This window comes from Cherax quadricarinatus, chromosome 4 (genome assembly GCF_038502225.1).
Source record: "Cherax quadricarinatus isolate ZL_2023a chromosome 4, ASM3850222v1, whole genome shotgun sequence".
NCBI classification, from domain to species: domain Eukaryota; kingdom Metazoa; phylum Arthropoda; class Malacostraca; order Decapoda; family Parastacidae; genus Cherax; species Cherax quadricarinatus.
Genome location: NC_091295.1, coordinates 1,220,251 through 1,236,573, shown reverse-complemented (window position 1 = coordinate 1,236,573; position 16,323 = coordinate 1,220,251). Strand labels below are relative to the sequence as shown.

At 42.2% G+C, this 16,323-nt stretch overlaps 1 protein-coding gene across 2 annotated transcripts in view; it reads left to right on the top strand.

Annotated features, from left to right (window-relative positions):
- Positions 1-16,323, top strand: part of LOC128684239 (zinc finger protein 391) — a 66,428-nt gene that overhangs the window by 36,897 nt on the left and 13,208 nt on the right. For both annotated transcript variants that reach the window (XM_053770413.2, XM_070093945.1), the window contains exon 2: positions 4,454-4,734. In XM_053770413.2, coding sequence (XP_053626388.1) covers positions 4,476-4,734 — 259 coding nt within the window. In that variant the 5' untranslated portion in view covers positions 4,454-4,475. The remainder of the gene's footprint in view (positions 1-4,453; positions 4,735-16,323) is intronic.

The following is a 16,323-nucleotide window of genomic DNA, read 5'->3' as shown; positions in this document are numbered from 1 at the left end:
CATAATATATATACATATGTACAGTCACTAAACACGTTCCTAGAACTGCTGCAGCTTGTGGAACTCTTTGAAACATGGGTATATGCAGAGGGGCACTTCACACTCCTCACACATAAAACGAGTGTCTCTGCGTGTTTGTGGGCGTTTTGTGGTATGCATACATACATGACACCTCTTCTGAGCATTTTTCTTGGCAGTAGTAGGAGGCAGTTGCATGGGGTAGTGATCACCAGGCCTGAAACGAGATGACGTGTGTTGGTAATTTCGTGGGCGCTGGTCTATTGCAGGTGTTGCTCCTTGGTACTTTGCAATTATTTGTCTGATTATTGACAAGCAAAATTCACCATATTTTGGTGTTTTATTGGTCTTCAACTTGTATATGTTATAAGCATTCAGCATAGAGATATCAACAAGATGGAAAAAAAGTTTTATATACCACTTATAACTCTTGCGTACACAGTCTGCAAACCCAATCTGCATGTCACATTTGTCCACTAAGCGCATATTGAGGTTGTAGTCCATGACAGCTGCAGGCTTTAGAATGGGTTCATTGGTCTCTCTGTTGTGCCTGCCACTGTGTACCATTTCGTTTTGGTGAACTGATGTCAATAATGTGACATCACGTTTGTCATGCCACCGAAATGCCATGATGTCATTGGCAGCAAAGGCTTGCACCTCACCTCTGCGAGTGCCAGCGTTGAACCTTGGCATATGTTTACGATTACGACGCACTGTGCCACACACATCTGTCAAGTTCACTCGCAAGAAATCACTGAGTAAGGGGCTTGTGTACCAGTTGTCAGTAAATAACATATGCCCCTTACCAAGATATGGTTCCATCATTGTTCGAACCACATCACCAGAGATACCCAATAACTTCATGGTATCTCTCAAAGTATTACTGCCAGTGTACACAATGATATTCAAAACTAGACCACTTCTGCAATCACACAGTACAAATAGCTTTATACCATATATGCCATATATTGCTTGAATGAGAGTCTTCCTTTGAATAAAATCAAGGACTCATCAATAACAAGCTTCCTGAAGGGATAAAAATACATGCAGCACTTTCGTTTCAGGTACATAAACACATTTCTTATCTTATTTAACCTGCCGCTTCCATCAGGCCTGGTTTTGTCTGAAAAGTGTAACATACGTAACAGTATCAGGAAACGATTGACACCTATAATGTCACTAAAACCTGGAGTTGAAATCAGGCGTTCTGTTGCCCAGTATGTGGTGACAGTGTGCTTATACACATGTGGCATAAGCATTATTGTGGCAAAAAACAGGTACAACTCTGCCACAGTTGTCTCCTTCCACTTGTGTAGCCGTGATTTTGGTGAGAGAATTGTATTTGCCATGGTGTAATCACAGTATGTGTTTGTTTCCCTGACAATGATGTCCATCAGGGGTTCATCGAAGAATAACTCAAAGCAGTCCAGTTCACTGGCATTGTTCCCAAGTGGACATGATGGCTTTATTCCACTTTGTGTTTCATCAAAGTCATGGGGACTGGGAACAAACTCGTCACCGTCCTGCTAATCCCAGATGCGGTCTGCTGGTGGTGTCTGGATATTGTACCGTGGTTGTGGTTGTGCAGGTTGTGGTTGTGCAGGTTGTGGGAGTGTGGGGTCGGGTGAGGCTGGTTGTTGTGCAGAGTCAGCAGCGTGGGTAGTTGCGTGGCCCGCTGATGGTGCCACATGGGCTGTGCCACCCTCACTATCACCACCACTGCTTGCTCCCTCACTCACATCAATCATACCCATCGTTACAATATCGTCATCTTCACTATCAGGTCGTGGTGTAGGGCCACGGGATGTGCTCCCAGAGTTTCTCCTTCCCCTTGGAACAACATATGAAACACTACCAGACCGCATGCTACGTCGTACATACTGCCGCTTCACTGGGGAATATTCACCCTCACTGTCACTAGAACTGCTTTCAGTGACCTTGAAATAACTATCACTATCACATTCACTGCTATCATCTGGGTGTTGTACACGACCAAATAGTTTCCTCTTTCATCCTGGTACAGGCGAACATGAACGTGAACAAGCCGACCCAGCACCAGAGGTGGAAGGTAGTGGGTCATCTGGGTTTTCATCACTAATTACGTTATCCTGGGCACTTTTTCCGGTAACACTCACTTCAAAACCCTGGAATTCACTGTCACTGACATTTTCATCGCTGTTAGAGCTATCACTTGGGAACAAAAGACCTCCAATCCGCCGAGGAGTAAGGAACTTCTTACCGAGAGGCATGGTGAAAATGGACTAACAAGATGGCGTTCCCACAATGCACTGCTGGTCCCAGATTTTTTTCACAGGGTGCACACCGACCACTGAGACCCATTCTCTCTCATGTAGGCCTACCAGGCCTTTCCCGCTTGATTTGAAGCCGCTAGAATTTGTGCGTATAAATACATCAGAAACATTGGCTTGTAAGACGTATTTATACGTCATAAACAGTCAAAGGGTTAATTTGAAAAAAAATATTTTATTTTAATATTTTTGGGTGTCTGGAACGGATTAATTTTATTTCCATTATTTCTTATGGGGAAAATGGTTTCGAGTTTCATGAATTTCGACCTTCGGCGGGATCTGTGGAACGGATTAATCATGAAACGCGAGGTCCACTCTATATGCATTTTATCGCTCTAGGATGCTTAAATGTAATAGAATATGTGTTAGGTGAGGTTTCCTGGTATGGTAGTCCGGCTGACTACCATATATACCACACTTGATTTCTTACCATAAATACTACTTGTCTCACTCTAGATTAAGACTAAATATTTTAAGGTAAGTATTGTACTTTTTTATTGTTTTTTGATGCCTAGTTCTATTGCTAACTTAATATTTGTTAGTGTAAACTTGTTATCTAGTATTTGTATGCATTTATAAGGGGAAAAAAAGGGTGTTCCACTTTACGGCGATTTCCACTTTACGGCGGTAGCCTGGAACCTAACCTGCCGTGTAAGTGGGGCCCTACTGTACCCAATACATAGTGCATAATATATGGAATATATTCATGGGTCGACCATCACCAGCGAAAAAAAATTGTCAGAGGTGACAGTGAAGTGTAAATTATCGTACAAGTGTTATAACGAGGAAAAAGGATATAAATAGGAGTGATGTAGTGAACTGAACTTGTGGATAAGAGTTAATCTTTTTAATCCCACGTGTAGTGTTAAATCTATAGTGTAATTATATGGGAACAAGTGCGCAAGTGCCACTCGCACCCCACCTCCCAGCCCCCGGCTCATGCTCCCACCCCATTCCACATATCCTACACCACCCATCCAACAATCCCCTCCCCCCTCCTGTATAGGATTAACTCAAGATACAGACATAGATTTTGATGATCTTGAGGTCAAATTTGAATTACTTACACAACGTCTGAAAATAATTAATTCAGACTGTACAAATTATGAAAATAAGTTTCTTGACTCAGATCCTTCTGAGGATGAAATTAAATGAGATCAAGAAATCGCAAATACAACTATAAAAAGCATACGAAAAAACAATGCAAAGTTGTTGTTTTAATTGAAAATTAGTCTCAGTTTTTTCTCTCATTATGCACTGTGTGCTGCAGGATTTGTTATATGTGGTGCACGCATACCACATAGATGTATTCTCTCATATCTAGACCTAAATTTACCGCTCACAGTTTGTCAGAGTGAGCTGAGCTCATGGCGTAGATCTATGGTTTGGACCCTCAACTCAAAGCCGTAGATCTATGGCACGAACCCTGAAAGGGTTAAAAAATAAAGGGAGGTAACCCCTGAAAAGAACTTGCTACCTGAAGTCCTTATGGAAGGGGATTCCCCTTCCAAACAATAATACACCTCCATCCTCTCCCCTTATCCCATCTCATCACTAAATCTTCAATAAAGGTAAATGTCATTTTATGAATTATTAATGTATTTATTCTGCATGTCTCATTGTTTCTGTGTAGGAAAATGAATATTTCATGTGAAAAAATTATTTTTTTAACTGTTGGGTGTCTGGAACGGATTAATTGGATTTCCATTATTTCTTAAGGGGAAAATTAATTTGGGTAACGATAAAATCGGTTAAGGACATGCTCTCTGGAACGGATTAATATCGTTAACTGAGGGTCCACTGTATAAGCACTAATCTTCCTGCCTGTACTTCAAATTCTTCAAGACTGGTATTCATCACCTGATCCTAGGCTGAGGGACTGATTATCTCATCTTCCACTCTCTGCTGTATATATTTCTGCAGTCTTCATTACATGTCTATGTAAATTTTTGGGATTATGCTAGGTTCTCTACACATGTGCTGCTATGTATGATAACCTATGTAACTATTTGTGTATACCTGAATAAACTTACTTATTAATTAAACTACTGGATGGTGAAATGTCTACAAGTAAATATACCCAGGTGTTGCTCGTGTGTCTGATTCCTCATCCTTCTGTATTGCAGGTCCCTGCTATCCACAGGCAAAATGGACGGTGATCTGGGTGCCATTACCTTGCCGCAGCCTTCAACAGAGCTTCCAGATATTGCCCAGTTCCTCAGCATTTACATGGCTGAGGACAGTTTGGCACTACAAGAAGGGCGCCAGATGAGTGCTCCAGCAGGCCAGGTGATGCAGCATAGTGTCTTCGGTGCCGGCGAGGCTGTTCACCCACCACCGCCTCCGCCGCCCAGGGACACGGATTTTAGCATCATGTCCCTTGTCTCGCATAACCCCAACTCAATGGGTAAGGTAGTATAATTAAGGTCATATAAGACTAAAACTTTATTTTTATAATGGGCTTTTCGAATATAAGAAAAGATACAGTGCAGGCACTGTACTTAACACTTCCAGCACTGTAACATCCTCACCCCACCTTCAGAGTTCAGGTACTGTACTTCCCACTTCCAGCACTTAACATCCTCACCCCACCTTCAGAGTTCAGGCACTGTACTTCCCACTTCCAGCACTGTAACAGCCTCACCCCACCTTCAGAGTTCAGGCACTGTACTTCCCACTTCCAGCACTGTAACATCCTCACCCCACCTTCAGAGTTCAGGCACTGTGCTTCCCACTTCCAGCACTGTAACAGCCTCACCCCACCTTCAGAGTTCAGGCACTGTACTTCCCACTTCCAGCACTGTAACAGCCTCACCCCACCTTCAGAGTTCAGGCACTGTACATCCCACTTCCAGCACTGTAACAGCCTCACCCCACCTTCAGAGTTCAGGCACTGTACTTCCCACTTCCAGCACTGTAACAGCCTCACCCCACCTTCAGAGTTCAGGCACTGTACTTCCCACTTCCAGCACTGTAACAGCCTCACCCCACCTTCAGAGTTCAGGCACTGTACTTCCCACTTCCAGCACTGTAACAGCCTCACCCCACCTTCAGAGTTCAGGCACTGTACTTCCCACTTCCAGCACTGTAACAGCCTCACCCCACCTTCAGAGTTCAGGCACTGTACTTCCCACTTCCAGCACTGTAACAGCCTCACCCCACCTTCAGAGTTCAGGCACTGTACTTCCCACTTCCAGCACTGTAACATCCTCACCCCACCTGAGTTCAGGCACTGTACTTCCCACTTCCAGCACTGTAACATCCTCACCCCACCTTCAGAGTTCAGGCATATTACTTCCCACTTCCAGCACTGTAACATCCTCACCCCACCTTCAGAGTTCAGGCACTGTACTTCCCACTTCCAGCACCATAACAGCCTCACCCCACCTTCAGAGTTCAGGCACTGTACTTCCCACTTCCAGCACTGTAACATCCTCACCCCACCTTCAGAGTTCAGGCACTGTACTTCCCATTTCCAGCACTGTAACATCCTCACCCCACCTTCAGAGTTCAGGCACTGTACTTCCCACTTCCAGCACTGTAACAGCCTCACCCCACCTTCAGAGTTCAGGCACTGTACTTTTCACTTAAAGCACTGTAACAGCCTCACCCCACCTTCAGAGTTCAGGCACTGTACTTCCCACTTCCAGCACTGTAACATCCTCACCCCACCTTCAGAGTTCAGGCACTGTACTTCCCACTTCCAGCACTGTAACAGCCTCACCCCACCTTCAGAGTTCAGGCACTGTACTTCCCACCTCCAGCACTGTAACAGCCTCACCCCACCTTCAGAGTTCAGGCACTGTACTTCCCACTTCCAGCACTGTAACAGCCTCACCCCACCTTCAGAGTTCAGGCACTGTACTTTCCACTTCCAGCACTGTAACAGCCTCACCCCACCTTCAGAGTTCAGGCACTGTACTTCCCACTTCCAGCACTGTAACAGCCTCACCCCACCTTCAGAGTTCAGGCACTGTACTTCCCACTTCCAGCACTGTAACAGCCTCACCCCACCTTCAGAGTTCAGGCACTGTACTTCCCACTTCCAGCACTGTAACAGCCTCACCCCACCTTCAGAGTTCAGGCACTGTACTTCCCACTTCCAGCACTGTAACAGCCTCACCCCACCTTCAGAGTTCAGGCACTGTACTTTTCACTTCCAGCACTGCAACAGCCTCACCCCACCTTCAGAGTTCAGGCACTGTACTTCCCACTTCCAGCACTGTAACATCCTCACCCCACCTTCAGAGTTCAGGCACTGTACTTCCCACTTCCAGCACTGTAACAGCCTCACCCCACCTTCAGAGTTCAGGCACTGTACTTCCCACTTCCAGCACTGTAGCATCCTCACCCCACCTTCAGAGTGCAGACACTATATTACAACCCAGGTTCTCAAAGGCCTGTTATCCTGGGTGTAAAGAGCAAAATGAAGACCGTTCCACTCATCAACTACCCTTATTACCAATGTTCATTTATACATTTTATTAGTGCTTTACATTTATTTGGCATTCTTTTCTGCATGTAAATCTATATTTATGCTAGGGAAGTGACCCCCTGAAGTGACCTAGAGTCCTTATCGAGGGGGATTCCCCTTCCAAACAATAACCTCTCTTCCCTCTCTCTTCCTCCCTGTCTTCCATTCATCAACAACAGCCTTCAATAAAGGTAATTGTCATGTTGAATGTTCATTCTTTTGCGCATGTAAATCTGTCTTTTAGGTAAAAAAAAATTGTTGTTGATACTTCTGGGTGTCTGGAACGAATTAATTAGATTTAAAATATTTCTTATTGGGAAAATTGATTCGAAAATCGTCTATTTCGATAATAGTCCCACTTCCAGGAACGGATTAAGGACGATAATTGAGGGACCACTGTACGTCTTACGAGCCACTGTGTTTGACATATCTGTACGCATAAATTCTAGTGGCTTCAAATCAAGCAGGAGAAGGCTGGTAGGCCTACATGAGAGAGAATGAGTATGAGTGGTGGGTGTGCCCCCTGTGAAAAAGATCTGGGACTCAGTGGTGCATTGTGGGAACGCCATCTTGGTAGTCCATTTTCACCATGCCTTGCAGTAAGAAGTACCTCACTCCTCGGCAGGTTGGAGGTCTTTTGTTCCCAAGTGATAGCTCTAACAGTGATGGAAGTGTCAGTGAAAGTGAATTCCATATTTTTCAAGTGGGTGTGACTGAAAACAGTGCCTAGGATAACATAATTAGTGATGAAAACCCAGATGACCCATGACCTTCCACCTCTGGTGCTGGGCCGGCTCATTCACGTTCACCTGTACTAGGACGAAAGAGGAAACTATTTTCCTGTGTACAAGACTCAAATGTGAGCATTGATAGTGATAGTGATTTAAAAGCTGTTGAAAACAGTTCTAGTTGCGACAGTGAGGGTGAATATTTCCCAGTGAAGCGGCAGTATATACGATGTAACATGCAGTCTGGTAGTGTGTCATATGCTGTTCCAAGGGGAAGGAGTAAATCTCGGAGCACATCCCATGGCCCTACACCACGAACTGATAGTGAAGATGATGATATTGTTACGATGGGTATGAATGATGTGAGTGAGGCAGCAGGTGGTGGTGGCGATAGTGATGGTGGCATGAGTCATGTGACACCAGCAGCGGGCCACGCTACTACCCACGCTGCTGACTCTACACAACCACAACCAGCCTCGCCCAACCCCACACTCCCACAACATCCACAACCACAACCTGCACAACCAAAACCACGTTTCAATATCCAGAACCCACCAGCTGATCGCATGTGGGATTGGCAGCAAGGTGACAATTTCGCTCCCAGTCTCCATGACTTTGATGAAACACGAAGTGGAATACGGCCATCATGTACACTTGGGAACAATGCCACTGAACTGGAATGCTTTCATTTATTCTTTGATGAACCCCTGATGGACATTATTGTCAGGGAAAGCAATACATACTTTGAGTACACCATGGCAAACAATTCTTTCACCAAGATCACACCTACACCAGTGGAAGGACACAACTGTGGCAGGGATGTAACTGTTCTTTGCCACAATAATGCTTATGCCACATTTGTGTAAGCACAGTGTTGACACATACTGGCCGACAGACTGCCTGATTTCAACCCCAGCTTTCAGTGACAGTATACCAGTGAATAGATTTGTGCTACTGTTACTTATGCTACACTTTTCAGACAGAACAAGGCCTGACAGAAGCAACAGGTTATATAAGATCAGAAATGTGTTTATGTACCTGAAACAAATGTGCTGTATGTATTTTTATCCCTTCAGGAAGCTTGTTATTAATGAGTCTTTGATTTTGTTCAAAGGAAGACTCTCAAGCAGTACTCAAGAAATCGTAATGACACGATTGCAAACAAACCATACCCCCGGCCGGGATTGAACCCGCGGTCATAGAGTCTCAAAACTGCAGCCCGTCGCGTTAGCCACTAGACCAGCTAGCCACAATAAGATTCATCCAACTAGGTATATTTCTACACCATAGGAAGGTTAGCACAGGCACCTCTGTGACCACAAATGCAAGTTTTTACAGACGAATCTCCAGCTAGCGTGGCCGTGACAAACTCTAGCTCAAGTCCCTTCACTGCCGTCAACATGACTCAAGAAATCGTAATGACACGATTTGTTTGCAATCGTGTCATTACGATTTCTTGAGTCATGTTGACGGCAGTGAAGGGACTTGAGCTAGAGTTCGTCACGGCCACGCTAGCTGGAGATTCGTCTGTAAAAACTTGCATTTGTGGTCACAGAGGTGCCTGTGCTAACCTTCCTATGGTGTAGAAATATACCTAGTTGGATGAATCTTATTGTGGCTAGCTGGTCTAGTGGCTAACGCGACGGGCTGGAGTTTTGAGACTCTACGACCGCGGGTTCAATCCCGGCCGGGGGTATGGTTTCTCTCAAGCAGTACATACCAAGCAAGAGGAAATGCTTTGTTTCAAAGTTATTTGTAGTGTGTGATTGCAAAAGTGGTCTGGTTTTGGATATAATTGTGTACACTGGCAGTAAAACATTACAAGATACCAGGAAGTTACTGGGTATCTCTGGTGATGTGGTTAGAACAATGATGGAACCATATCTTGGTAAGGGGCATATTTTATATACTGACGACTGGTACACAAGCCCTTTACTCAGTGATTTCTTGCAAGTGAACATGACAGATGTGTGTGGCACAGTGCATGGAAATCGTAAGCATATGCCTAGGTTCGACGCTGGCACTCGTAGAGGTGATGTTCAGGTGTTTGCTGCTAATGGCATCATGGCATTTCGGTGGCATGACAAACGTGGTGTCACACTGTTGACACTAGTTCACCGACACGAAATGGTAGACAGCGGCAAGCAGAATAGAGAGACCAATGAACCCATTGTAAAACCTGCAGCTGTGATGGATTACAACCTCAATATGCGGTTAGTGGACAAATGTGACATGCAGATTGCGTTTGCTGATTGTGTCCGCAAGAGTTATAAGTGGTACATAAAACTATTATTCCATCTTCTTGACATTTCCATTCTGAATGCTTATAATATGTATAAGTTGAAGACCAAGAACAAACCCAAATATGGTGAATTTTGTTTTTCAGTCATCAGACAAATAATATTCAAGTACCAAAGAACAACACTTGCAATAGACCAGCGCCCACGAAATTATCAACACATGCCCTCTCGTCTGAGGCCTGGTGATCACTACCCTATACCACTGCCTGCTACTGCTCTCAAGAAAAATGCTTAGAAGAGGCGTTTTGTCTGTGGACATACCACAAAACGCCAGTGTAAAACACCATTGTGTTTATACCCATGTTTCAAAGAATTCCACAATTTTTTTTTTCGAATATTTTGCGACACCAGGAGACACTTCAGGATTGGGGCTTGTGACAGTCAAAGGGTTAATAGGTTTAGAGTTTCCAACATCTACATCATGATACCCTAGTGTACATTTTTTTGGAACATCCAAAAAGATATCAGGGTAAGATTGTAGGAGCGCAGTTAACCCTTTGAGGGCTTTGGCCGTACTAGTATGGCTTACGACCCAGGGTTTTTGACGTACTAGTACGCCTAAATTCTAGTACCCTCAAGTCTGGTGAGAGAAGGCTGGTAGGCCTACATATGAAAGAATGGGTCTATGTGGTCAGTGTGTGCAGTATAAAAAAAATCCTGCAGCACACAGTGCGTAATGAGAAAAAAAAACTTTGCCGTGTTTTTGGAATAAAACAGCGACTTTGCACTGTATTTTCGTATGGTATTTATTGTTGTATTCTACTTTTCTTGGTCTCATTTTATAGAATGGAAGACATATTACAAAAACTGAGATGATTTTGACTGGTTTTACAATGAAAAGTACCTTGAAATTGAGCGCAAAGTAGCAGAAACGTTTGATTTTTATCAAAGTTCAAAAATAAACAAATCATGCCAAGCGTCCAATACACGTCAACTGGTGAGTCTAATATTCTTTAACAAGTACACTGATATTATTTATACCATTTCGACACTAGTGCAGTAGTCTGCATAACAGTAAATCTTCTATTTTTTGTATTAATAAAAATTCAAAGTGGAAAGCCAAAGAAATATAAGAGGGGCCTGGGGATGTGACTAACGAACAGAGAACTTGTTATTTTAGTGCCAGGAATGTCTTTCTTGTTTATTCTGGATCCTATTCGGAAATTGGCATCTTTTGAAACTTGTGTGAAATTGGCAAAATTGCTAAATTCTGACCATTTTATTGGATAGTTGAAATTGGTAAATGGGTGGTTTCTTGTACTCATTCGATAGAAAAAATGGAGTTCTAGCAAAATAGTTATGATTTTTGTCAACTAGTACATTGGAATTGGCCGAAAATAGGGCTCAAAATGGGCAAAATCGCCAATGCGCAAACATAGTCGAGACTGCTAACTTCGCGAGAACATAATTCCGTAAGTTTTCCATCAAATTTCATACTTTTGTTGTCATTATGATCGGGAAAAGATTCTCTGTCTTTTCATAAGAAAAAATAATTTTTTTTTTTTTTTGAAATTTGGCCGACCCTGAGAACAAGTTTCGGAGAGGGCCTGTCGACCCTCAAAGGGTTAAACTTATTACTTGATTTTTAGATAGCCCCACCATTAAAGGGCTAGGGTCCTTGAGGAGGACAGAATTTGAAAGCTTTACAATAATCTCAGAAATAGAGTGCAAAGAGTCAGGGTCATCTACAGAGGCAGAGGACAGAGTCATTACTGGGACTTTACCTGGTGTATTAAATGCTTTAATTTGATTACTGTGGTAAGTTTTTGTTTTTGAGGTCTTGTCAAGGGGAGACATCACATAATTTACATTAGATAATTTACTTACAATTTGCATAGGTCCCGTAAATCTAGCTTTTGAGGTGTGGCCAGGTATAGGTTCCTGTACCAGCATCTTGTCTCCTGGATGGTAGGAGCAAAACTTTGAATTTCTGCTTACCTCTGTTTCATCGTGTTTTGAACTGCTTTTAAGTTAGCCTTAGCCAACTGACGTGCCACCTGCAACCTTGAAGAAGGGTTGTAGATTGTTAAGCAGACATCTTCTCCCATCCATCCTTCCTTGAGCACCCAAAGAGGACCTTGTACATTGTGCCCAAAGACCAGCTCAAACGGACTATACCCGGTAGACTCCTGCAGTTTCCCTTATTGAAAACAGCAACAAAGGTAGTGATTCATCCCAGTCTGTAGGAAAATTCATACAAAAAGTTCTTATCGTTGATTTTAACGTCTGATGGAATCTTTCCAAGGCGCTTTGGGACTGAGGATGATAGGCAGTGGATAAGTTGTGAATTAGCCTAGTTAATGCTTCCCTAAATGCTTTGGCAGTGAAGTTAGTACCTTGATCACTTTGAATAGATTTAGGAATGCCAAAGCAAGATATAAACTTAGTTAAAGCTTTAAGAATTGCTTTAGTATAAATCCTTTGACTGTCGCAACCCCAAATCCTGAGGTGTCTCCTGGTGTTGAAAAATTTTGAAAAAAACAAAATTATGAAATGATAGAGAATCTTTTCCCAATAGTATTGGCACCAAAAGAACAAAATTTGATGGAAAACTTCGGAATTACGCTCTCGTGAAGTTAGCGATATTTACGAATCTGTGATTTTGCCCACTTTGAGCCCTATTTTCGGCTAATTTCTTTGTTCCATTCAACCAAACTTATAGCTATTTCTCTAGAACTCCATTTGTTCTATCAATTGAGTACAAGAAACTGCCCATTTACTGATTTCAACTACCCAATAATGTGGTCAGAAATTTGCAATTTGGCCAATTTCATGCAAATTAAAAAATAAGTCAATTTCAAAATAGGGTCTAGAATGAACAATGAAGACATTCCTGGCTCTAAAATAAAATTTTCTTTGTTCATCAGTCACATCTCCAGGCCCTTCTGATATTACTCTTGCTTTCTATTTTGAATTTTTATTCAAACAAAAAATAGAAGATTTACTGTTATGCAAACTACTGCAACATTATAATAATTGTATAAATGTTAACTTATTCATGACTGTAAATTAAAATGGCTAGTTGGACATTTATTGGACAATTACATCATTTGTTTACTCTTGAACATCGGCAAAAATCAAACATTTCACCTACCCTGAGCTCTATTTCAAGGTTCTTTTCATAGTAAAACCAGTCAAAATCAACTCTAATTCTATAATATATTTTCCATTCTGTCAAATGAGACCAAGAAAACGACAATACAACCATAAATACTATACAAAAATACACTACAAAGTTAGCGTTTTTATCCAAAAACACGTTCAGAGTTTTTTTTTCTCATGCACTGCGTGCTGCAGGATTTTTTTTATATGGTTCCCACTGACCACACCGACCTATTCTCTCACATTTCTCCTGCTTGATTTGAAGCCGCTAGTATTTTTGAGTATGTATACGTCAAACACGGTGGCTCGTAAGACGTACGTATATACACGACCGAAACAGTCAAAGGGTTAATACTGCGCATGGTAATTGCTTCTGGGTATCTAGTTACTCTATCCATTATGGTAAATAAGTACTGATTCCCAGACTTGGACTTAGGTAGTGGACCTACACAATCTATAATTAACTCTACAAAAGGTTCTACATCGCCAGGTATAGGATGGAGAGGTGCAGGTGTAATTGGGTGTCCAGGTTTCCCTACTTGCTGACATTCTCTACAACAGCGGTTATAATTCTTCACATCCTGCCTTAACTTTGGCCAAAAGAATTCTTTCAATATTCTATACAGGGTTTTAGTATTTCCTAAGTGGCCTCTTAATGAAGAGTTATGAGCTATATCTAATATTTCAGGTCTAAATTTTTTTGGAACTACTAACCTGTCTGACTGTTGCCTTCCCTTTATCTCCTTACCAATTTCAGTGCAGATTAAGTAGTTGTTTTTAATTTTATATTTGGGTGATCTGAAAAGGATTTACCCATGGCTGCCTGATAAGCGAAATTTAATGATGAGTCTTTTCACTGTTCCTCTCGAAAGGATAGCCACTCGGGCATGGAAACAGAGACATGTGACAATTCTGCAACCCTGGAATAGGAAGGCTTGATCTGGGTCTGATCACTAAATTTATGAGGCCCTGGCCAGTTTACTTCATAAAACAATTTGGCTATTCCGATTTCAGAGTTGTCCAAAGATAGGTTAGCATTCTCCCCGGATAACTCTGGGATTTTACCCGAGTTATGGCCAACATTGGAGATGAATTAATCATTATTGGTTCTGAACACGTACTACAAGTGGTAATGTTATAACCCAGTAATAACACTGCATCTTTCATAGGAAATCCATCAGATACACCCACAGTCAAATATCCAGTGTAATACCTGCTCTGCATGTATATTTTATGTAAGGGGGACAGAAAACACTGCTCCTCCAAAAGCTTCTAGAAGAATGAAGGATTGTAATGAGAAAGGGGAAGTACTCCCTCTCTTATAAGTGAGCAATATGCTCCAGTATCCCTAAAGGTTCTGACTTCAGTTTTCTTTGAATTTTCCTGAAGTGATATTTGACACGTACTATAATATGGGGCCATTCCTTTCTCTACTTCTTTCAGGGACATAACATTATAAATTTTCCCTAATGGTTAGGGTTTACAGGTCTCCCTCAACATTTGCGTTTTCAGCTTACGCGGGCTTCACACATTCGCGAATTCCCAACCGCCAAATTCCCAGCTGCCAAATCATATTTAAGTTTACCGCCACGAGTCCTTACTACCCTCCCTCCGACCCCTGCAACTGGCAGCCAGCCCTCCCACCACTGTGTGGTGAGTGTTTTGTTTGTTCATTATTTGCTATTAAACTACAGTATAAATAATGTAAACCCATCCATGACTGCATATTAGAATGGCTATTAGGACAGGTATTGGAAGGTGACATCATGTGTTTACTCTTGAACACAGCAAAGAATCAAACATTTCTGCTACTGCTAATAATAATAATAATAATAATATTAATATAATAATAATAATAATAATAATAATAATAATAATAATAATAATAATAATAATAATAATAAATACGATAGAATTGAAGAAGGAAATTGTACAAAAATTTGAGGGTTGAGGCAGTGGTGGAGGAAGTGGTTGACGCAGCGTCAAAGTGGCTTTGTTTATGCTGGAGTGAGTATTAGTCTCCGTGCTCTTCCAAACATTTCACAATAATTCATTGTATTTGGTGCTTGTAGATTGAGTGTGACTGGAGTGGTTGAGGCAGTGGTAGAGGCAGTGATAGAGGCAGTGGTAGAGGCAGTGGGTGAGGCAGTGGGTGAGGCAGTGGGTGAGGCAGTGGTAGAGGCAGTGGTAGAGGCAGTGATAGTGGCAGTGGGTGAGGCAGCAGTTGAGGCAGTGGTAGAGGCAGTGGTAAAGGCAGTGGGTGAGGCAGTGGTAGAGGCAGTGATAGAGGCAGTGGGTGAGGCAGCAGTTGAGGCAGTGGGTGAGGCAGCAGTTGAGGCAGTGGTAGAGGCAGTGGTAGAGGCAGTGGGTGAGAGTGGAAGAGGCTTAGATAGAGGCAGTGATATTTACTAACATATATGTTATAAATAATAATAGTACATTATGAATAACATTTATTATTATTATTATTATTATAAATGTTATTAATATTAACATGTACTATTATTATTTATTATTATTTATTATTATGGATGAAAGGTTGATGAGTAGGCTCCAGGATGTACATGTTTATAGAGGGGCAACTGATATATCGGATCATTATTTAGTTGTAGCTACAGTTAGAGTAAGAGGTAGATGGGAAAAGAGGAAGGTGGCAACAACAAGTAAGAGGGAAGTGAAAGTGTATAAACTAAGGGAGGAGGAAGTTCGGGGGAGATATAAGCGACTGTTGGCAGAAAGGTGGGCTAGTGCAAAGATGAGTAGTGGGGGGGTTGAAGAGGGTTGGAATAGTTTTAAAAATGCAGTATTAGAATGTGGGGCAGAAGTTTGTGGTTATAGGAGGGTGGGGGCAGGAGGAAAGAGGAGTGATTGGTGGAATGATGAAGTAAAGGGTGTGATAAAAGAGAAAAAGTTAGCTTATGAGAGGTTTTTACAAAGCAGAAGTGTTATAAGAAGAGCAGAGTATATGGACAGTAAAAGAAAGGTGAAGAGAGTGGTGAGAGAGTGCAAAAGGAGAGCAGATGATAGAGTGGGAGAGGCACTGTCAAGAAATTTTAATGAAAATAAGAAAAAATTTTGGAGTGAGTTAAACAAGTTAAGAAAGCCTAGGGAAAGTATGGATTTGTCAGTTAAAAACAGAGTAGGGGAGTTAGTAGATGGGGAGAGGGAGGTATTAGGTAGATGGCGAGAATATTTTGAGGAACTTTTAAATGTTGAGGAAGAAAGGGAGGTGGAAATTTCATGCACTGGTCAGGGAGGTATACCATCTTTTAGGAGTGAAGAAGAGCAGAATGTAACTGTAGTGGAGGTACGTGAGGCATTACATAGAATGAAAGGGGGTAAAGCAGCTGGAACTGATGGGATCATGACAGAAATGTTAAAAGCAGGGGGGG